This window comes from Phalangium opilio, unplaced genomic scaffold (genome assembly GCF_054372755.1).
Source record: "Phalangium opilio isolate 3A_F unplaced genomic scaffold, DU_Popi_V2 ptg000537l_1, whole genome shotgun sequence".
Lineage (NCBI taxonomy): Eukaryota > Metazoa > Arthropoda > Arachnida > Opiliones > Phalangiidae > Phalangium > Phalangium opilio.
The window spans coordinates 1,086,194-1,107,911 of record NW_028324243.1 but is presented as its reverse complement, the minus strand read 5'-3'; the positions used below and the strand labels follow the sequence as shown (position 1 = coordinate 1,107,911).

The 21,718-nt window shown below is 38.6% G+C and overlaps 4 protein-coding genes across 4 annotated transcripts; 1 reads left to right on the top strand and 3 right to left on the bottom strand.

Moving 5' to 3' along the window:
* Window positions 1-717: 717 nt before the first annotated feature.
* LOC149588711 (uncharacterized protein F54H12.2-like) lies at window positions 718-1,878 on the top strand. Its single transcript, XM_089862088.1, has one exon. It carries the CDS (start codon window positions 718-720, stop codon window positions 1,876-1,878), a length of 1,161 nt encoding a protein of 386 aa, XP_089718214.1.
* A 975-nt stretch (window positions 1,879-2,853) lies between these two features.
* LOC149588710 (uncharacterized) lies at window positions 2,854-3,954 on the bottom strand. The gene is made up of 3 exons (XM_089862161.1): window positions 3,816-3,954; window positions 3,248-3,760; window positions 2,854-3,180 (listed from the first exon to the last, which is right to left on the bottom strand). Exons 1-3 carry the CDS (start codon window positions 3,901-3,903, stop codon window positions 2,858-2,860), a joined length of 924 nt encoding a protein of 307 aa, XP_089718287.1. The 5' UTR covers window positions 3,904-3,954; the 3' UTR covers window positions 2,854-2,857.
* On the bottom strand, window positions 3,925-6,587 carry LOC149588709 (uncharacterized). Its single transcript, XM_089862160.1, has 5 exons — window positions 5,899-6,587; window positions 5,701-5,842; window positions 4,686-5,001; window positions 4,189-4,598; window positions 3,925-4,133 (listed from the first exon to the last, which is right to left on the bottom strand). The coding sequence occupies exons 1-5, from the start codon at window positions 6,568-6,570 to the stop codon at window positions 3,925-3,927; spliced, it is 1,749 nt and encodes a 582-aa protein (XP_089718286.1). The 5' UTR covers window positions 6,571-6,587.
* A 2,880-nt stretch (window positions 6,588-9,467) lies between these two features.
* Window positions 9,468-10,210, bottom strand: LOC149588708 (uncharacterized). The gene is made up of 2 exons (XM_089862087.1): window positions 10,107-10,210; window positions 9,468-10,011 (listed from the first exon to the last, which is right to left on the bottom strand). Exons 1-2 carry the CDS (start codon window positions 10,208-10,210, stop codon window positions 9,468-9,470), a joined length of 648 nt encoding a protein of 215 aa, XP_089718213.1.
* Window positions 10,211-21,718: the final 11,508 nt, after the last annotated feature.

The following is a 21,718-nucleotide window of genomic DNA, read 5'->3' as shown; positions in this document are numbered from 1 at the left end:
CGTCACTCTACATTTCAGACCCAGAAGAACTTGGCACTCGTTATAAGAACTACGTTGAATTCAATCTCCGCCCCATTTATGACGTGATTGTCAAAGTGTAAGGATGTCTCCATATAATACGGGTCACGTATCTGTTAAGGATTATGAGGACTATTATCTAAATCAAATTGGACATGGATCCATCCCAGTATATAGAGGTTTGGCCGTGCAACGTGGTTATGGCCTGGGGTCAATTATCTCCTCGGCGTTCAGATCAGCCATGACATTACTTAAAAGGGGTGCCACGTTCCTAGGTCGAAAGTTTTTGAACACTGGCGCGAAAATTGCGACGGATTATACAAGCGGTGTACCCATTAAACAATCACTGAGAACTAGGGGTAAAGAAGCGGGTAAAGAAACATTGAGAAGGGCGGCCGAAGAAGTGACCAATCTAACTGGAAACGGACGTAAAAGGAAACGCAAAGTGTCACCCATCATCAGTTCTGTTCGAACTAAGAAGAAGAGAAGGTCGTCACCTTTACACACGGATATATTTTCATAATGTCGCTCGCACACCCAAACTCTATGAACAGCGTCAGCTCGGAACTAAATGTTTTTCACGTACCCTATACCCAAACTGGGATAATAGGAAGTCAATGGGTGTAGTATAACTCTACCTCCAACGTAGATGAAAATCAGGCTATTATATTTCACGTCACCGGGAACTCCGAGTCATACATGGACTTGAAAAACACGCTCGTGCATTTACAGGTAAAAGTGGTTAAAGCGGATGGGTCTCTACCTAAAGCCGCCGTGTACGATGCGAATGGTGTTATAACTACTCAGGCGGATAAAGTTGGGCCCGAAAACCTCTTTCTCTCCAGTCTTTTTAGTGAACTACACGTAGCATTGAACGATAGATCAGTTACATCATGTCCTCAACAATACGCACACAGGAGCATGATTCAAACGCTATTGACATTCGGTGGTCCAGCGAAAAAGAGTTTTTTGATCGGGGCACTATTCTACAAAGATACGGCTGGACATTTTGACGACTTTCTCGAAAATGAAGGGTTTGAGAAACGGAGTAAATTCGCCCAAAATGGGGTTATAGACTTGATTGGTGTCGTACACGCCGATATCTGTCAACAAAATCGCTTCATCCCCAATCTGGTCGATGTGAATTTTAAATTTATCAAAAGTCCCAACGAATTCTGCTTGCATGCGGATGGAATTAAAGCCAAAGTTATATTTACCCACGCTTCGTTATTCATAAGAAGAGTTAAACTAACCCCCGAGATTATGATATCACACGCCAAAACCCTGGAATTGGCTACGATGAAATACCCCATAACACGTACGGAATGTAATACGTTTTCCATATCTCAAGGAAGTAAGATAGCAGTCAAAGACAATTTATTTAGCGGCCAACAACCGAATAAAGTTGTAATCGGATTTGTAGACCAGAACGCGTTTTTGGGCGATTATAAAATGTCGCCTTTTAATTTTAAAAATGAAGCGGTGAGTCAGATCACCTTATCCGTTGATGGGGTTAGCGTACCCCATAAACCCTTAAACCCCAACTTTAAGGATAACCTATATATGAGATCGTACGCCAATCTCTTTCTTCAAACCGGACAATGGAATATCGACGAGGGTAATTTCATTGACCGTGACGAGTTCCCCAATGGTAATGCTCTTTTTGTATTCGACTTGACCCCCGACCTGAATGGTAGTTCGACTGAAAGTTTCAACTTTATAAAGAACGGTAGTGTCCGATTGGAGTTAATATTTGCCGAAGCGCTATCGTCTACAATTAGCGTAGTTTACTATTCCGAATTCCAATCTTTGATTGAAATTGACAAAAACCGAGCCGTTTTATTCGATCAAAGCTCATAATAGACTCTCGACAACTTGAGAGAATATTAAGGCGTGACCCATACGCTAAACATCTGTTTAGGGGTATTTTTGCGGCGGATAAACTACCACTAACTGTTAAAACATTTCCATCGCTATTTATTGTGAACACTGATACGTCTAAAGGGGGAGGAGAGCATTGGACCGTTATATACATTTCGAGGAAAAAGAATACCGAATTCTTTGAAAGCTATGGAAATCCTCCCGATTTATTTAAATTTAACGATTTTGTAGAGCGAAACAGCCTAACTGTTACGTTTAATTCGCGCCAACTGCAGGGTGAATTAAGTCAAACCTGTGGCGGATATTGCGTTTACTTTTCATTGTATAGATGTAGGGGAGTTAAAATGTTTGATATAATAAAACGATTTTCTAAAAATAAAAATGTTAACGATCGTATGATTTCTGAATATATGTATAAGAATTACTCAGAATATATGTATAAGAATTACTCAATAAATTTGTCATAATTTTTCATTTTATTTTGTATTTTTATGCCCGTGGGCTAGTGTGGTAATACCATCATTTAAAATATGACGCTTATCGTCACAGGGATTGAGGCAGAGTTTATTCTGCCTCACAGTTTTTAAGATGTGCTTGTCGCTGACTATTCGGACCATCTGCGCGGTGGTCAGCTCGCGGTTGAAGAGACACTCGCGGTAGTGCGCGTGCCGGACGCGTTTCTTCACGACGCGCTTGCACACGCCCTTGCACGTCTTCTTTTCTCCCTTGGCCGACAGGATACTATACATTTTTGGCCTCAGCCCACAAAACTCCTCAATCGGAGTACCGTCCAGCTCATCTTTAAATTTGCCCAGCCTTTTCTTGTTCGCGTCACTGTGGAGAGGATGGTCACGTGGGTATCCCGAAAAGTCATACATATCCGCTTTAGCGGCGAAGTCTTCATACAGATCCCGTGTCTCAATGTGGTAGGTGAGGCTATCTGTAATTATACATCGGGTTAGTATATGGACAAGTATAATATAATCTCATAAAACATACCGGTATCGGTAAAGAGGAGTTTAGCCCTGTCACCATACTCCTTTTGAATTACGTCGTAGTGGAACTGGTACATAAGAAGTTTCGAAAGGTCCAAGATGGCAAACCCCGTGTATATTGGTCGGTTTAGGACCAGCTTCTTCTTGGTAGAGTGGATTCCAACAAGATTGTTGTTGAAAATTGTAAATTTTTCAAAGGCGGGGGAACTGGCTTTTTTAACCGCCTTCTCGGGGGTGGTGACTAGCTTGAAATCCTGACGATTTCGTAGGTTTTCCATGGTTTTGCCTGGAAAAGAGAGAGAGGAAATATTATAAGAGAGCTTAATATAATAGTGATTAATTTTACTACTCACCGAATACGGCGTTATTCATCAGTTTAAAGAGGTCCTTTTCAAAATCGTCGGTGGCCTTAGTTCTCTTCTCCGTGTTGAAGTCTATGTACGACTTTAACCAAGCCCCTTGCTCGAATTTCATTATTCGGTGAATTTTGGTGATTTTCAGTCCTTTCGATGTGTAATACTTTAGGTTCCGATAGTGCACAACATATCGCTCCTTTTTGAAGAAGTTGGGGACGAGTTTGGGTAATGACTCCTTGATGGGGATTTTAAGTGAAGTCATCTGCTCTTTTGAGTATTCGGAGAGGAATTCCGGTTTTATCCTCATTGATTCCGGGGCTAGCGGATAGCAATTGTGGGTAGTATGGAGGTTCTCGGGGTACTCCAAATCGACCTCGACTATAAATCCTTCCGGTGCGGTGTCGTGACAGTCTAAAATTTCCCGTTCAGAGTCCCGGTTGGGTTCAATCCACCGAAATTTCCTCATTGGCAAAGCGTCACACATCACAGTCCCGTAAAGGTTGTTACAATCTATTGTTAAAATTCATTAGTATAACACTAAATCACGTTAACTTGAAATACATACCGAGATAACAGATATAGCTATCCGATTTTGAGTCGTCGTATCCTTCTAGATACTTGTTGTTAGCCTTTGCAAAGCGATGGCTGATCATTGACACCCCACCCCGAATGCCCTATTCGATGAAAAGGTGCATGTCTTCGTCCAGCAATAAGTCCAAGCACACCTTGGTCATACGTAAGGCGGCATTCCAAGCAAAACCGGGTAGGGTATAGGCATGGGCTGGGTCGAGACGATAATACGTCATACACATCCGACGGAAATTTTGAAACACGTCAGCCAGAAGGAGCGTGTCTGATAACACGTACAAGTCGTGATACCCGCCTATTGGAGAAAATATGTAATTTCGTCTAATATATTTAATTAGATATATACATACCTAAATTTTGGATGTTGAATGATTTCCACACATTCTGGGCATGCGTATAATCTTCCGGGCTTAGCGGTTCATCGGTTAAATCATTGTGGAAGCAGTTGATTGGTGGTAACTGAACCTCTCTAAACCGCTCCTCCGAATCCATGTATGAATAGGGGTATACGCCCTTTCGTAGAAGTAATTTCACTTCCTCGGGTTCAAAAACTGAACTCAATAGAGGGAATTTTTGGGGTCCCCCTTTAGCTAAGTTTGAAACCAATGTTTCAAGTGACGCCGGAAGAAAACGGATGCTATCAATGAAGCGTAGATTTCCCAGCGAGGAAGAAATATACGTCTCGCTATTTGATGCAATACAATCTATTTTTGTATTTTTTATCGTCGCTATATGTTGCATAATGAGATGAGCATCATATCTGTGGATTAGAAATCAAATGGTTGGGTAAAATAATAATAATAAAAATAATATATAATATATAATATATAATAATAATGTATATTACCTGCTTAAATTGTGCATCACGACTGGGATGAATTTCGGCGCTTTTAATTTCAGATTACAACTCTGACACGCGCTTCCCCTATACGCTCCGGTGTAATGATCATGATCGCGTGTTTTGATTGATGTTTCCAGGAATACCTCTTCACACACGTAACAGCGACTCGCGGATTGGAACGAGGCCTCCTCTTCCACTGTTAGCTCCATTGGGATATTTTCCTTCAAATTTTCGGCTATTGTTTTTGACTCGTCCATGAGCATTTTCAAAAACTTCATCCCCCCGTCACGCCCTCTATACGTTTCATGTTTAACTAGTCTTCCTAAATAGAGTATTTAGTTAGATCTAGGAGGATATAGGTAGAGGGAGTCTTCGACTGCCCGTTCTTAGAGCTCAGGTTTCGGCCTCTCCGATGGGAGATTCGTGCAGGCGCACCTAGTTACATTGGTTACGCGCATCACGTGACCACGCAAATCCGATTCAAAAAAATTGCGGGTTTTTCATGCTAGCTTAGGCCTTTGAAGCAACGCCGCCTATATTACGTGTTCACTGCACATGTAGAGATATTTTTTAATTTTATCGGGCGTTAATTAGACCCTCCCACAGGCTTTAATCCACCTTAAACACTTATCTAGTAGAGTTTTTGGTGTTGGGAAAGAGTAAAAAACCGTTACCTTTACTCCAGTTTTATCTAAGAACCATAATTTACCATTAATAAAAAATAAAATAATGATAAATGTTCCGTTAAAGCACTAAAAAAATACAGCGCCTTTAACAAAAATTAAAACAAAGGAACAAACGACGCCCGATGACCTAGCGATGACGATGAGCGCGGAACTAATTGCGCGGCGAAGAATCTCCCAGAGGCCCAGAACGAGTGAAAAGGGGGGGAAACTAGGGGAAACCACGGCCGATAATCTGTAAGCGCATTTCAATGGGAAAACGGGCAGTCGAAGACTCCCTCTACCTATATCCTCCTAGGTTAGATGACTATCATATTGTTTCACAGATTTGAAATTACCAGTTGGACCAATAATGGTGTAGGAGAACCCACAAGCTATATGAAGCGCCAAAGTTGTGGTTGATGATAGCGAGGTTTCGGGAAGACACGTAGCCACCTTTGTCAACAACGATTCGAAATCCGCGACAATGGTGTATGGCACCTATAAGAGAAGCTGTTATAGAGTTTTGTCAAACTATTATTTTGTTAATAAATTACCATTTGATTCCACCCGTAATTCTTGAATTTCAGAATAGGCTCATCGTGTGGCATTATAACTCGCTGCGGGTCGTGTACGTTACATTCCCGAACGTGGTTGTTGTGGGTAGCCTCGGTGGCACTTCTTTTTAAACAATACCGACAGTAAAACGATTCATGACCGTGCTTGGTGAAACCACTAAACAGTCGACTTAGGTGACGAATTAATACAAAATGTTTTGACTGTCCATTGGATACCAATAGCAAGTCAACCTCCCTAGACTGTTGCACTTTATTTTCGCTTACATAACGCGGAAAATATCCTTTTTCATATGCGAAAATATTAATTGATAAATTGTTTTTCTCCTCGAATCGTTTCAATTTAAATGCGTCTAGTTCGAAGGGGAATTTAATACCACATAAATCGAGTTCATTCTCGTACGGTCTATAATGTGATATGCGGTTTGCGTTGATTAAAGCCGGGTGTAGTTTCGCTAAAACAGACCACAGAAAGCACTTATTATCCCGGGGGTCTTCTGGGTTAACGTTCACTGTAGCCCGTTTATTCGCAATCACACGCGGCAATTCGAAGTATGTACCTCCAACGAGGGGTAAATATTGGATGATATCATTTTGTAAATATATAATTCGATCCAACACCCAGCCGCTCCCCATAGCTTCGAAAGTGCTCATACTTTCGGCGATCTTATCTCGACTCGAGTTAATCTGCCCCGGAATAACATCCGGTGTCATCGTTACATGCATAAATCCTCGGAAGAATGGTAGAGTTTCTGCCTCAGTGGCAGTATTAGCCAACTCCCGAGTGTACCGCGCTTGTGCCACCAAGTACCATTTAATCCCCTTTTTCACGCTTAGTTTGTTTCTGAGGTAAGTTTCTAGTTTTTCCCGGTGTTTGTTTATGAACAAAACGGGGTCCGTCACACCTTCTGGGGCGGTAATTCTGGCCGAGAAAATCGCGTTATCGAGCGCGTTAATTTCCTCAATGTCCGGTTGTTGACTCCCCGGTTGTTCTACCGCGTTTTGTTCGGCCTCCCAATTCTCCATAAATTCATTTAATCCGACGTCATCTTGCGAGAGCAAAACATCTTCATCTACGCCCTCCCTACCTCCCCCATCTTGATTGTGTCTATCCTCCCACATCTTTATAAACTCATCAAGCCCTTCGATATCTTGGGTAGATAACGTCTCATCTGGCATTGGCGCATTTTCTACATATAAATTAGGAATTAATTCCTACACCAATTCAAATGTCGAGTTTTACGACTAGCGCAACTAAACCCCTGGTGTGTGCCTACACCCTGTACATCAATTTGCGGCGGGTAAGACGCTTTACAGGGGAAATCAATAAAACAAATATTTACCATTTTCAACTCTGATTCTTTTTCTTTTCTCTGGGATTGGTGTCGCTTTTCTCTTAACGGGCGAATTAGGCGGGGTGACGCGGTGAGATGGCCCGGGTTGAGGAGACGCTGGACGTGTAATATTTTCCACGACTTTATTTACGGCGGCTCCAACGTGGTTCATTTGCCGTTGATGGCGGGTTAAATTATCTTTCCGCGCATAACTCTTATTACAAACTGGACACGCAAAAGAAATATTACCATGTTTGGTCCGCATATGACGACTGAGGTTCGGCTGGTTGGTGAAGACATCGGCGCAAGTAGAGCAGGAGTACATCTTGAAATCGAATGTGACATAGCACCCATTTTCATTCCCTTTTATACAATTTTTAGGCCTACGTATATATTGTTTCACCCTTTCCCGCGATTCTCATTGGATAAAAATATTGTCAGCCTTAAACAGTGTCTTTTTCCTTGGATTTTCCGGGGTTTCCCCATCAACGTACCGAAATCCAATTGCGTCTGATTTAAGATGGTGTAATATGGAAGACCCAAAAAGAACCTTCTAGAAACAATGGAATGTTCTGGAATCGGAAAGAATATTCTAGATGGTCCGAGGTGATCGACACTTCATTGTACATCCGAATTCGACTTATATTGTAGATAGTGTAAAGTCAACAATGACGCTTTGATGTGAAGACTCCCTCGAGTCTAAGAAATTTACTCCCAAACGGTATCTTAAACTATAGTAGTAGGTACATTCGTACACGAGGGGTTTGTCGAGACGTCAAGTTGACATGTTAGGTTAAGACGCACGTGTTTTCGACTTCTAGATGGTTCGAAACGAGGGGTTGGATACATCTTATTTTATACACTATATCTTTTGAGTTATCAGTATATTTCGAACTGGTAACCGACCACCCAGCATCGGGCTTGATTTCTTCGCGGTTTTTGGGTTTTTTGGGGGAATCCCGATTGAAGCCAGTGATTCATGTGTGTTTTTAATCCTACAATTCATACTAGCTGTTTGAAGTTCTATTGTGATTTTTGAAAATCCGAGGAAGGGTTAGAGGATTTCATACTACATGATGGACCAGGGACATGGGCCATTTTCAATATTCTACTCACAACGATTTTTTCTGTCCTTGTTACAAGTCGAGTCTCATTATTTTTTTAAAAAAAAAAACTTTTAAATTAATTTAAAAATGGTTCTGGGTCACGTACCTATGGGGGACATGTCTTGGGTCTACGCACCAGAAACTCCTCCACTAATAATTGAGGAGATGGAGGAAGAATTTATGTTAGATGAGGGAGCTGATGAGGTGTTAAACTTCATCGTTGAAAACGATGATGATGCTGAGGTTGACTCCGTAAACACTTTCCCAATCATCCATCCCGGGGATATGTAAGTGCATATATTTTTTTTTATTATTATTATTATTTCTATTATTGTTGTTTAGTATCAATACTTAAGATTGTTTTAATGTGATTAGCGCTGATCTCGGCGATTTTGATGATTTTGATGGAGAAATAGTGTTAAATATAAACTGTGACGGATACCGGTAAATACATCCATATTTATACACCCCACCATTTGTAGCGCTAATTGATTTCGTTTAGCATCATGGATACCGTACGAGTTTTATTACTCCCCAGCATGGCCACCCCCTCTATCCAGACCCTCTTGGTCACCCTAGAGGACTTAATTGCGGGATATATACGCCCAAGGTGTGTATTGGAGATATAGATAATATATTGATTAATTATTAATTATTAATTATTACTAGTATTTCATTTATTTATTAATATATTTTTCTACCCCTCCGATTAGTCCGACAAGGGATGCCAATGGGGTTTACCCCACCCCGGACGGGGGATCACCATCCCCTAACTGCGATGGATATGGGTATGACACACTATCAAATATTTAATTCTAATTACATTAATTACAATATACATATATTCGCTAAAACAATTTTTTTCTCTTATTTACTATTATCAGCGTTCAAAACGCCATATTCACCTTAATGATGAGGAGGCGGGATGCCCGCAATAATGGGGGTGAGGACCACATGCTCGCCACCCAGCTCGACAGGGCGGTGATTGAGCATGTTGGGATAGCGGTCAATCGCAGTATACATGATAATTACGCAGTGTCATACCAAATTTAAAAAAAACTATGAATAAATAAAAGTAAATTAATTAAACGTTACACTTTGAATTTCATTTTTATTCGTCTCCTAAATTTGTATTTACAATTTCTTTGTGGTTATAAATCCACTCGGAAAATAATATACATTTAGATAATGCACATAAATACTTCTTATTATTTCGGACAGTTTTATGATTAAGCATACATGTAATCATCGGTCCATCATCATCGATTTCGTTAGCTTTTGGGCATCCAACTCCATTCAAGTCTATAACTTCTCGATTAATAATGTTCAGCAAAAATAAACACTTTTCCTCTCCTTTACAGAATACACGGTCGTAACCCTGAACGGCAGATATGAGGCACTCGCGGAGCTTTTCGTAGGGGGTTACCCCATAATCCCATTCCAGACCATGTAGGTTGTTTAGAATCCACCTGTTCTGACGCACAGTGTCGTATGTAAGTTCTTTTTCGCTATACGGGGGCGCGAAAGACCATGAGCCAACCCTCGGTGTTTTCTCCACGGTAGTAACGGCCACCTCCTTGGCTACTTGTTCCCGTTCAACTCCAACAATTCGCCCGGTAAGAAAATCAAAGTCAACGACCGCGGATTTCTTAAGCCTTGGCGAGGGTAAAAAAAAATCTCCCATTAACACTGATATTTACGGTTCAAACTTTAACTTTAAAAACACCAAGTCCACAAAAACTATACTTACATTGTACTTGTTGGATGGTCCTTCCTTCCTCGTCGAGCTTGAGTGAGATTGTGATGGTGGTTTAACTCAGGGCCCTGGCTATTTATACTATTTAATATGATCATCATCCTAGCTTTGACTGTACATTATTGATGTTTACGCCGTGGGTTTTTTCGGAAAGAATATTCTCGAACAATCTACAACTTTGACTGTACATTTTACGTCATGGCCTCAAACAACGTTAACCTGGGTTTTATGGGGTTCATTTTAATTTTTCTAGAATGATCTAGAATAATCGGTAGAGCTGGGTTTTTACGGGGATTCTTTATTTTCCCCCAACGTCATCTGGAGTTTCATACCCCCTTAACCATTTGATTAATACCGGGGAAATTAATGGTTCAAATTTTAATCTAATTAACATATTAAAATACTGTTTATTTCTTAAATCATAATTCACCCTATCTTCATACTCCAATGTATGTACTTCTACATCCGAGAATCGAACACGCTTCATTGACCTGTCAATCAAAAAAACACCCCTTGCAGGTGCGGGGACGAGAGGGGTGAGTCAATCAAAAAACGCCCACTTGCAGGTCTGAGAGAGGGGTGAGTCAATCAAAAAAAAAAAGGCATACGTTTTCTCACCCGCCATCTTGCAATCCTCAATCCTCAATCCTCAATCCTCAATCCTCATATCCTCAATCCTCATATCCTCCCTGCCTTCCACTGTACCTGTGCTGGGATCGGCATTTATGTACTACTGATGGGGGTGTGAATTTTGGAACTGTCAAGGTCATTAATTTTTATATGACTCTTCATAAACCTATTGAAAAAAAACTATTTAAAGGGAGGGTGATGTAGAAAATTAAGTGATTTTTCATCGATTCTTCTACTAATTACAAGACCAGTCAGCATAGCTAAACATTCAGGAAATACTTCCGAATGACTTTAAAATTCAAATTAGGTTCAGATTTAAAGGATAATTTTAAATACGGACGTCCGACCAATCGCGTAACCCCCTGCCTTTTTATAATTAGTAGAAGAATCGTTTAAAAAACCACTTGATTTACTACTTCACCCTCCCTTTAACAACCGTGGCCGTTTCTTTTTTTAATTTTTAATAAAGCAAACAATCTACCCTTTAGAGATCCAGCGTTCATGGGCTGAAGAAGTCACGCCCCGCTCACGTAAAGAAAGACTTCCTAGAGAGGAGCTCGAGATTTCTAACTGTGTTAGGAAAGGGGGAAAAATTTAACCCTCTATCCATGGAGCTAGAAGGAGTTTTTATCCCAGCAGAGACGTACGCTATACCAGCCATTGTAATTGTTCACTTCCTAGGCTAATTTAATGGACTTCTGCTGGTAATCAATTTAAAAAATTTACTTATTTCGGCTTTTCGACCACAATTTCATTCCCCGAAAACATTTTATCATTACATTAATTACTTTTGGGAGATAACGTGTCAAAATAACCTATAAAACAATAAAAAAAACTGTAATAGCGGTCTGTTTAGCCATGACAACAACCTTTTAAAAGTTACAAGCACTATATAACCCTTTCGAGACTAACAGGACCTGAGCAAACTATAGCTTATCTGCTACTACTACGACCAGGGAGAATTGATATAACTGGAGTTGAAATTTCATCATGTGCGACCTGCGGCCCTGAAACTCTCCCATAGTCCCAGTGTGTGTAGAACATAATTTTTTCGCTGTTATCTGCCAAAATCAATCATATTTTATGCCGCCTCCTCACTTGAATTTTTCATGATATATTAAGGTTTGAACGAACAAAATTCTAGATTACTATTATCACTACCATGTCCCTCTGCTAACTTGAAGCAAACTTTCCTCTCTTTTAGCTGCTCATTACCGGTGCCATTCCCATGACTTTCTGTTCGTTATAACTACTATCATGAGTTTATTTATTTCAAACCAAGATATAAAAAAATGGATTCTTTTCCTTTTGTGCTACTTAGAATTTACAAATGTATATAATGTTGTGCCGTGCCATATCAAATAGTCTCTAACCATTGTTAGAAACTAGAGAGAGAAATTGGGAAGTAGAACTGATCATGCCCTGAACTATGAGAAAGAACAATACGACGGTTGACTAAGGTACACTTGATATTACATCATTTTGCAAAACCGCGAGTAAAAATCTTACTGTCCCTATTGAATTTGGCGCCATTGGTTTTAGAATAATTAACATGTTCCACTGCGAAGCGTGCCGGTCACGAATGGGGAAGTAACGTCTTTGGGAACCTTTTAAAACGAAAAATCATACACGTACTCTCCCAAAAGTAATTAATGTAATGATAAAATGTTTTCGGGGAATGAAATTGTGGTCGAAAAGCCGAGATAAGTAAATTTTTTAAATTGATTACCAGTAAAATAATTTATTTCAACGGAAAACGGTAAGGTACGTTGTTTTTTCTTAAGCATGCATTTAAGTTTCAATTAAAAAGAAAAACTAATATCTGATCCTTCAGACAAGTGATAACCTCAGTCTTATCGATACTTTTTAGGTCTTGATTCTAATCAGGACATTTTTGATTAATATATTGTGTATTAAGTGTTTAATTTAGCATTTTAACATTGGAAATAAATAGTTTTTTTTCAAATAATTATACACTCTAAAAGCTTGAATCCTTTTTAATATATTAGAATACATTGTAACACACCTCTCGTTAAAATTTCAGGACATTTAGAGCTGTAGACCCGAAGATATATTCAGTCTTAGCACCGAACCCATCAGTTTGATTTTGAAAATAATTTTTATAAAAAAAACTATCCACTCTAGAAGCTTGAATCTTTTTTAGAATAATAAAACTCGTTGAACCACACGTCTCATAAAAATTTCAGGTCATTTCGATCAATAGAAGAGAGGATCTGGCCAAAAAACTGACCTCCTCCCATAGAACTTAATGTTAATTTTTCGGCGAGTTCGAATTTCCCGCCAAGAATCCTGAAGTTGCACTTTTTGGCCTTTTGAACGGGCTTCTGTAGCGCGAGCAGCTTGCGTCGTGACGCGCGTGATCGAGTGGGCTATGGTTTGCTTGGCCCGCTGATTTAAAATTTCTTTCGCGCCAAAATCATTCCTCTGGTTTAGTTCACAAATTCGCCGCTGCGTTTCGCATATACCGTTTTCTCTTCAGTGCTAGGAGACAATCATAGAGATACAGTGTATTTCTATATCTATGGAGACAATAGCCGCGTTTACACGAGACACTTTGAAACCGTTTTAAACCGTTATGGAATGTACAAAACAATTACGAGAAAATGCAAATATTATTTTTTAAAAGTGTTAGGCCTTTCCAGAACGGTTGAAAACGGTTCCAAAGTGTCTCGTGTAAACGCGGCTATTAATGCTGATGCACGGCGATGTTATATGGTCCAGTACTTCTAGGGAGCTGTAATATGATCCACTTCTGATATAGTGTAAACGTAACTTTTAGCTTCGTTAGATAATATGGATGATAATACTTCATCTTTCCATAAGTGTTGAAACGATTGGGTCTATGAGATAAGATACCGTAGATTGTAACCAGAATTGACCTTGTTCCGTGTACTCTTATAGGAAGTCTTAACGGCTCAGTGTGAGCCGAAAGTTAAATACACATTTAAGTGATAGATATTAGGTCCTCATTAGAATTATTGAGGATACGCAGGAAATTATTAAACGCTTTAACCTTTACAAATGACCTCGCCAATTTGAACTATGTATTTCCGGTTTTTTTCATTGGCTGGTGGACCTGTGATTGGAAGGTAAATTCGTCTCGACTCGGAGAGGTTTATTTTGGTTTCCCAACTTGTATCAATTTTTCATCTAATTTAAAGGTATTTTATACTATACGTCAGGTAAGATTATATTGCACAAAGGTTAGAAATTTTCCAAGTTGATAAGACATTTCAAGATTAAAATAGTGCGGTTAAAATCATCCAGTTAGTTCCGCACAAAGAATATTTGGTTAAACTGGTTAAAATTAGTTTAATTGGATTAAAAAATTGTGTAGTTATAGATCGTTTAGTCGAAATCGTGCAAAGATAGTTAGAAATTACTATAAAGTACATTTAGTCTTATTTGAACGCTTGATTTTCAACGTTCTGGAGGTATTTCGTGCCAAGGCTTAGCCAGTTTTTTCCTATATCAAAAGAATGTTTTACTTCAAATTTTTAAACATTGTCTAGGATCTTAACCAGTAGAATTTTGATTCCATTATGACGGATGAAGAATTTGGATTTAATTGCGCCATGTGACGTGAGTAGTTTCAATTCTATCAGGTTCATTCTTACATTTTACTTTTAGTTTTGTTTCCAATGAATTTGCATAATTTTTGTAGTGTAAAATTATTACTAAAGCTCGTTCTGCTAAGTATTCGAGTTTTTGGTAAAAACTAAATTTCTCCGATGGCAGGTAGGATATTTTATTATATGCACAGATAATATTACCATGGTCCTTCAAGCTAGATGGTCTTATTGCAAAAGTGTTAGCCACAATGGTGGGAGTTGAAAGTTTTCTTTACTAAGAATTCAAGTAGATATCTAGAATTGCTGAAAATGTTAATTATAATAATATTATAAATTTTACTGTTTGTGTTTGTTTTTAATCATTTCATTTAATGTTTTACTTTGTAATCCTCGGAAACCTCATTTTAACTAGAAATTGTCTTTAGTGTTGGTACCCTGGAAATCGCAAAGGACCTTAGTCCAGTGGCGCCGCCAGGGGGTAGGCTGGGTAGGCTACAGCCTACCCGTAAATTTCAGAGGGGCCCCAAAATTAGGTTCCCATAGTGCCATAATATTAAAATACTATTATTACAATATTTTCATCTAGGGCTACAAGGCAACTCACTTTAGACAAAGTTTCACAAGGATGATGAATCTTTTGGCATCTGATTTTTACAATATTCTACAAAATGGGAAATGGGTTAACACTTTCGTGTTAAAAGTTTTTGACTAGCCAGAAAAGTTATCTCGATTTTTTATTTTTAGCCACATCGTATGATGTACTTCTAGTTTGACCTGTCCTGTTGTCATTCTCGTAGTAGTAGTAGTGTAAAATTTCTGGTTCGTCATTGAAAGGACAGTGAATGAAAGAGGATTGTGGTGAGGTGATATTTTTAGCTCTTTTTTACATGTATGGGGATTGTAATAGTACGTACGTTTAAGAATGTCACTTAATTGTACAAGAGAGGTTAATGATTGTGAATTGTGTTTTACGTTTTCTCGATATATCTAAAGCGAAAGAAACGATTATTGGATTGCCTTGATATAATGGAAGGTGTTAAACTCTCCCTTTAAAATTTCTGTCACCCGTCGACAATATGGATTTCACGCATTCAATTCCGCTCCTCTATTCAAGGATATCGAGGTTAAATTTAAATGCAAAAGCAAGTATATACTGATGGTATATTTTTTGAATGGTCTTAAGGCGGTGTTTATCACGATCTTAGAATTTACGTGTATTTCTCCAGAAAGCGATAATAATTTTAAAAGCAAAAGGAAGTATATAGTAAAAATATGGTATATTACAATTTGAACATAAGTAAATTTATGAACGAAAGGATTACGGCCCAGGTAATTATTTTTTGGATCAGGGAAACGAGGGGCTAATCACTCAGATTTTCTGTACTTCAATTTAGGTTTAGGTATGCGTTACTGGTAATTGTTTAAGCACTTTAAAGGCTGCGCATTGTGGGGCTAAACACTCAAGTTTTCTGTTTGTGTCGCGCTATTAAAATTATAAAAGAAGGTAAATTATTGATGTACAGATTACGGGCAATCATTTTAGCACAGTTAGGGATATCGCATCGAGAAAACAATCAGTCTGATTTTCTTTACTTAAATTAAGGGTTTAATTATGCGTTACGATTAATCATTTTTGCACTGTTAAAGGGGTAATTAATCAAGTTTCCTATTTGTGTTGCACTATTATAATTATAACAGAAGTAAATGAATTGAAGTTAGGATTACTAGTAATCATTATATCACACTTAAAGTTAGCGCATCGAGGGGCTATTCACTCAAATTTTCTATTCGTTACGATGTGGCTAAAATTATGAGCCCGGACCTAGGGTCATCTTGCTTATTTCGCGCTCTTTACCTAATCTTCTTCTCTCCCGTTCCTTCTGGTCCCATAAAACTTCGAGCTCCTTTTTCCTCACCACATCGACAGTGCACAGTGACCTCATAGGGGGCTTAACTGAAAATCCCCCTCTCCCTCCGACTCCGTGTTTTTATTATTTTCGCAAACTATAGTTTATATAATAATATGTCTATCGTCTGATAATACTGAACTTTAATATATTAAACTTCTCTATATGAATAATTTGAATAAAATACTTGTTAATTTAATATTATCGACGCTGTGCAACTAATTTTTTCTCTTGAAATTTATAAGGGACCCCCAAATCTACCTAAGCCTACCTGTAAAAAATCCTGGCGGCGCCACTGGACCTTACTTCGCTAAACATGCATCTAGGACCGAATCAGTATGGAAGCTTTTTTCTAGAGGTGGTCATGTCACTTTAGGCATGTTTTATCACTCATTAATAAAAAATACCAATTTGCCTAAAATTGCTTCTATCATAAGTGAATCATATTACAGCTCGCTATAAGTACTGGACGTAGGTTATGCTTTTGTAAACAGCGTTTTCTTCCAAGACATCCAAGCCCGCCATCTATAGCTCAGTTTTACAAGTATAGTTTTCCCATTAACCCGGATCTTGAGTTAGGTTAACCTACGGAAGTTCCGGTTGATGATAATGGCTGTAAATCGGTCCAACTATCCCCGCTAAAAACCTTAAATCGGGGGAAGCTTAGCCCAGTGCTGTACTAGGGATACATTAACAATATTCTAGGATAATGAAGGCTATTTTGATAATTTGAATTCATATTAATTTCCTTTTCAAAACAAGCGTTTAAAAAATACCTATAGACCGCCAATTATTTTTTAAAATCGGAAAAATAAAGTGGACTTCTACCATTATATTCACAACCCAACACTTTCTATGGAACAACTTGTTTCCTTCCGCGCTCTTCTCTCTCAAACCCTTCCTCATTGGCTACCCGCCTACCACTTACTTCCGTTTGCTTGGCCCGCTTATGTAAAATTTCTTTCGCGCCAAAATCATTCCTCTGGTTTAGTTCACAAATTCGCCGCTGCGTTTCGCATATACCGTTTTCTCTTCAGTGCTAGGAGACAACGCTGATGCACGGCGATGTTATATCGTCCAGTACTTTTAGGGAGCTGTACTATGATCCACTTCTGCTTCTATTTAAAAAAACTATTTCTTCACAAAGTTTTACTGTTTTATCAAAAATTGCGCTATTAAATCCCTTGGCGGCCTAACTATTACGCAGAACCATGAACGAAAATTAAGGGTCTTCCGTGTGGAGCAGCATTATGCTTGGTTTTCACTGGGCGTTTTTCGTTGCGAAAAACGCTTGGAAATCGCCCAATGAAAACCCAGTCTTAAGCATCGTAAATAGATAAGGTTTGGTACAGTTGTTTTGAAAAAGTGAGAGAAGCACAACCATTTTGCCTTGCACGAGAGCTTCTTATGCAGATTTCCTCTGCTATGACCATCTAGATTAGAATACCATGATAATATATTAAAACGATAGGATATTAAACCCGGTTTTCAAATACACTTCGGATTTAGACGCGGGAGTTCCCATATCACCATACTGTGACAAACTAACGTTTGACTCTGGCTTAGAATTAAGGAACAAAGATTTTCTTAATACCCTCAAATCTTTAACGAGAAAAGAGACAAGGACTAAAGAAAAACAGCTGGACAGCGTAACCGCTTTCCTGGATCCTTACATTCTCGCGCAATTCGCTAACAGCGCTTACAAAGACGAATTTCCTCATGAAAAAGAGGAGAGTGAAACTGAAGATGAATACGGGAAACGTTTGCAACTACTTCAAGGTTGGAAACTTCTTACAACGGCAAGAAACAAGGCGTTCTTGGGAACCATTTGGGGATATTTCGGCGCTGCATTTTTACATCCAGTGCGCCGCAGAATAGTCATAGCCCATAGGGGAACCGATATCAAAAATTTCGACGCGCTAAGAGCCGATATAATGGGAATCGTTGCGAATAAGTATGTCAAACAGATGAACGCCGCTTGCACATTTACGCACAAAGTTTATGAATCCGTCCGTCTAGTCGAAAAAGAATGCAACGTCAAATTTCAAATTTATTTCACTGGACATTCATTGGGTGGATGGTTAGCCCAAGTCACGACATTTTCCCTCAAGCACCTGAAGTTGGGAGGAAATGTTTTCTTCAAAATTTCCAACCAAGATGATTTCGAGGCGACTTACCACGCACACACTGTGATTTTTGATAGCCCAGGTTGCAGAAACATGTTGTTACAAATGCAAAAAGATTTCGACGTGCGATGTTCCGGAAGAACGAGCGACGTGAATAGCCTGGACATAACAACCTATCTCTCATCACCGAATTTCGTCAACTGTTCCAATTTGCATGTTGGAAAATTGTACCGAATTTTTCCAGAAATTGACAGCGAAAATTATGTATTGTACACATTGAATTCTCATGGTCTTGAAGGAATTTTGAAAGTATTGGAAAATCCATCATCACTCGATATTACGGAAGTTGTCGATTGGCCCGAAATTCAAGTCGATTTGTGGACATCTTTAAAATTATGGAAAATTGCCAAGTCCCTTTTGGGGAAAGAATATTTCAGTTTTTTCCAATGGGCCAAAAAAATCAATAAGTACGATCCAAAACCAGAAGATATGACGATATATTTAAGAAATACCGATGCAACAGATTCGGAAAATCAAAAACTGATAACAGTTCGTTACCAAACAAAACCTTTCCGAAATAACGAATGCCAAACCAGCGTTTTCACTGATCTGGAATTCAAGTTTTTGCAGCGTTTCCAGCAATTGAAAATAATCCCGAACAGAATTTTGGACGAGAATCAAATTTCAGCTGAATTTCAAAAGAAAATAATTCGTAAATTGCAAACATTGCAACTTCAAGATGATATCGTTACCTGCGATGCCGATTCGGATATTCGTCAACTTGCGCCGTACGTTAAATGCTTGCTTACACTTTACCCTGATTTAAATAAGCAAGCCGAAGAAGCCTTAACCGATTTTGAAGTTAGGAAACAAATTTACCAAGACATAACCCGAAAATACCGAGACCAAGTCAAGAATTTAACGACATTAATGGATAAAGATTCTGAAGTTTCCTGGAATGATTTGACGGAATTTTTCCAAAGTGAATCTAACCAAGTGTGTCAAATTCAGGCTGAGTACGGAACCGATATCGCTATGGCGAAGGCCCTGACAACGATTCCAAATTCGCAAAGAGATTGTTTAATTTTAGCTTTGGAATTGCAAAGTATATTATTAACAACGGAAATATATTTCAATTTGATGGAATTTTTAAAACATGAAAAATTGGAAGAAACCATAATATTAATCGAATGCGCTGGAGAATTGCGCTCGAATCCCGAACACCCGAAATTTCTACGACGTTTGCGAGACGAAATTAGACTAAAATCTAAAGTTAAATTAGTTTTAATAACGGATGGAAATAGGCACGATTTAAATACAGATCGCGTGATAAAACATGATGGAATCACGTGGCGCGAGTTGACCAATGAAGCTCAAGAATGTCTATTCAAGAAAAACGTTATCGAGTTGCAAGGGAAAGAAAAATTGAATTTAGAACATTTTTTTCAACAAGACGACGTAAGTCAACTTGAAGTTCTGGATCCAACAACTATAGTTAAATTGATGAAAAATGAAGTCATCACTGTCGGAAAAGAGTTGGAGAGTTTGGGTGACGTCATGGATTATTACGTTTCACGAAGCTTCGTAATAAAAACTTTTATTAATGAAAAAATATTAGTAAACGTATCCTCTGAAGACTTATTAGCTGTGAGCGATCCAAATAAACCAAACACTGTTCATATAACGAACGAGGATGATTTCCGACGTTTATGGCAAGAAAATCCAACTAAAAACATTCATTGGCTAAAGTATGACGCAAATTCTAAATTATTTTGGTACAAGTCACGTGGTAAACTGGATTATTTACGTCAAAACGTTGAGAAACATGACTGTTATCAAGTTTCTGAAGAAACCTTATTAGATGAATTTAACCAAACATTGATCATTTCCGACACTCCCGGCATGGGAAAATCCACCGTGCTTTCCGTATTGGGCCAAAAAATCAAATCTAAATATCCTGCTTATTGGGTAATTAGAGTCAACTTAAACGCGTGCACAAAGGCTTTGGAATTGGCACAAATTAACAAAGTGTCCATCGAAAGTCCGAAAGAGTTGTCGAACTTTATGCTTAAATATATCTTGGCTTGCAGCGAAAACACCAGTTTGAAAACTCCATTCGAAGAAAAGTGTTTTGAATACTCGTTAACCAATTGCGGAGGATTGGTGCTAGTTTTCGATGGATTTGACGAAATTAGCCCTAGTTACGAATACACTGTTTTAAAAATGTTAGCGGCGTTGACAACAACACGTGTTGAGAAAATCATAATATCAACTAGACCATATACCAAAGAACAGTTGGAAAATTGTTCGGGCAGTTGGGCCTGTGAAATGGTGCCATTTTCCAAACAAGATCAAGAAAACTTCATAGTTAATTTTCTGCAGAAAGAAATTAATGCCTTGAAAATTTCAATTCCAGAAACGAACGGAGGTTTGAAGGAATATGCCGTAAAATCAATCGAAGCTTTATCCAAATCCATAAACGATAACGAAAGGCAACTTATGGGCGTACCATTGCAATGCAGATTGTTAGCTTCATATATGCTCCGTAGAATTTCAAAGGGGCAATACGAAATTATTAGCAAGGTTTCTTTACTGGATTTTTATGAGGATTTCGTCGAAGGTAAAATAGAAATTTACTTTCGCGAAAAATGGTGCCTTCAGGACGATAACATCAACGCAATCCTTGGGAAAAAATTTATCAAAAATGAAATACTTAAACAGCACAGGCAATACGCTCTCGAACTTTTATTGTCAAAAAGCGTAATGGAAGAATTAAATTACCCTGAACAAGAGGACGAAGAAGGAGAATTTGAGATTTTACCTTTAAAGGTGGGAGTAGTTAATAAAGTCGGAGAAAATGTGACGTTCATACATCGAACCTTCGCCGAATACTTCTTACTAGACTACCTATTACATCTTGCTAAAAATCATAAAGGAAATAGAGAGAAATTGTCAATTTTGACTCGAGAAATTATGTTAAAAGAAGAGTTTGCGGTAGTTCGAACTTTCCTCGATGTGCTCATTCGAAACTCCAATGAAACTGAGAAGATTTTACAAAGTTACGTCGAATTCTTAGCTACGAACTATCCCGAAAATCAGTCAGCGTGCTACAACACTTCGAAAGAAACCGTGTTACACGTATTAATCCGCGAAAAGAAACTTCATTTTCTCAGCGACTTGATCGACATTTTATCGAAATTCGAACCAAGTCAAGCCGAATATAATAAAAGATTGTTACCATCTTTAGTTCAGTATCGAGAAAGACTTAACGAAGAAGTTGGTCGATGGTCTTCGGACGGCTCCGCTGGATTATTTTCGCCGTTGTACTTGGCTTGCCGGTTTGGGTATAC

What these genes read in the sequence shown, in the direction of transcription:
- LOC149588710 (XM_089862161.1), bottom strand. Translation starts at nt 3,903, where the DNA reads ATGATCAGCCATCGCTTTGCAAAGGCTAACAACAAGTATCTAGAAGGA. An exon ending in TAGCTATATCTGTTATCTCG is followed by an intron (nt 3,761 to 3,815) that starts GTATGTATTTCA and finishes TTTTAACAATAG; the next exon opens with ATTGTAACAACCTTTACGGG. An exon ending in GATGAATAACGCCGTATTCG is followed by an intron (nt 3,181 to 3,247) that starts GTGAGTAGTAAA and finishes TCTCTTTTCCAG; the next exon opens with GCAAAACCATGGAAAACCTA.
- LOC149588711 (XM_089862088.1), top strand. Translation starts at nt 718, where the DNA reads ATGGACTTGAAAAACACGCTCGTGCATTTACAGGTAAAAGTGGTTAAA.
- LOC149588709 (XM_089862160.1), bottom strand. Translation starts at nt 6,570, where the DNA reads ATGAGCACTTTCGAAGCTATGGGGAGCGGCTGGGTGTTGGATCGAATT. An exon ending in GTGATGCACAATTTAAGCAG is followed by an intron (nt 4,599 to 4,685) that starts GTAATATACATT and finishes TCTAATCCACAG; the next exon opens with ATATGATGCTCATCTCATTA. An exon ending in ATTCAACATCCAAAATTTAG is followed by an intron (nt 4,134 to 4,188) that starts GTATGTATATAT and finishes TTTCTCCAATAG; the next exon opens with GCGGGTATCACGACTTGTAC.
- LOC149588708 (XM_089862087.1), bottom strand. Translation starts at nt 10,210, where the DNA reads ATGATCATATTAAATAGTATAAATAGCCAGGGCCCTGAGTTAAACCAC. An exon ending in GACCATCCAACAAGTACAAT is followed by an intron (nt 10,012 to 10,106) that starts GTAAGTATAGTT and finishes ACCCTCGCCAAG; the next exon opens with GCTTAAGAAATCCGCGGTCG.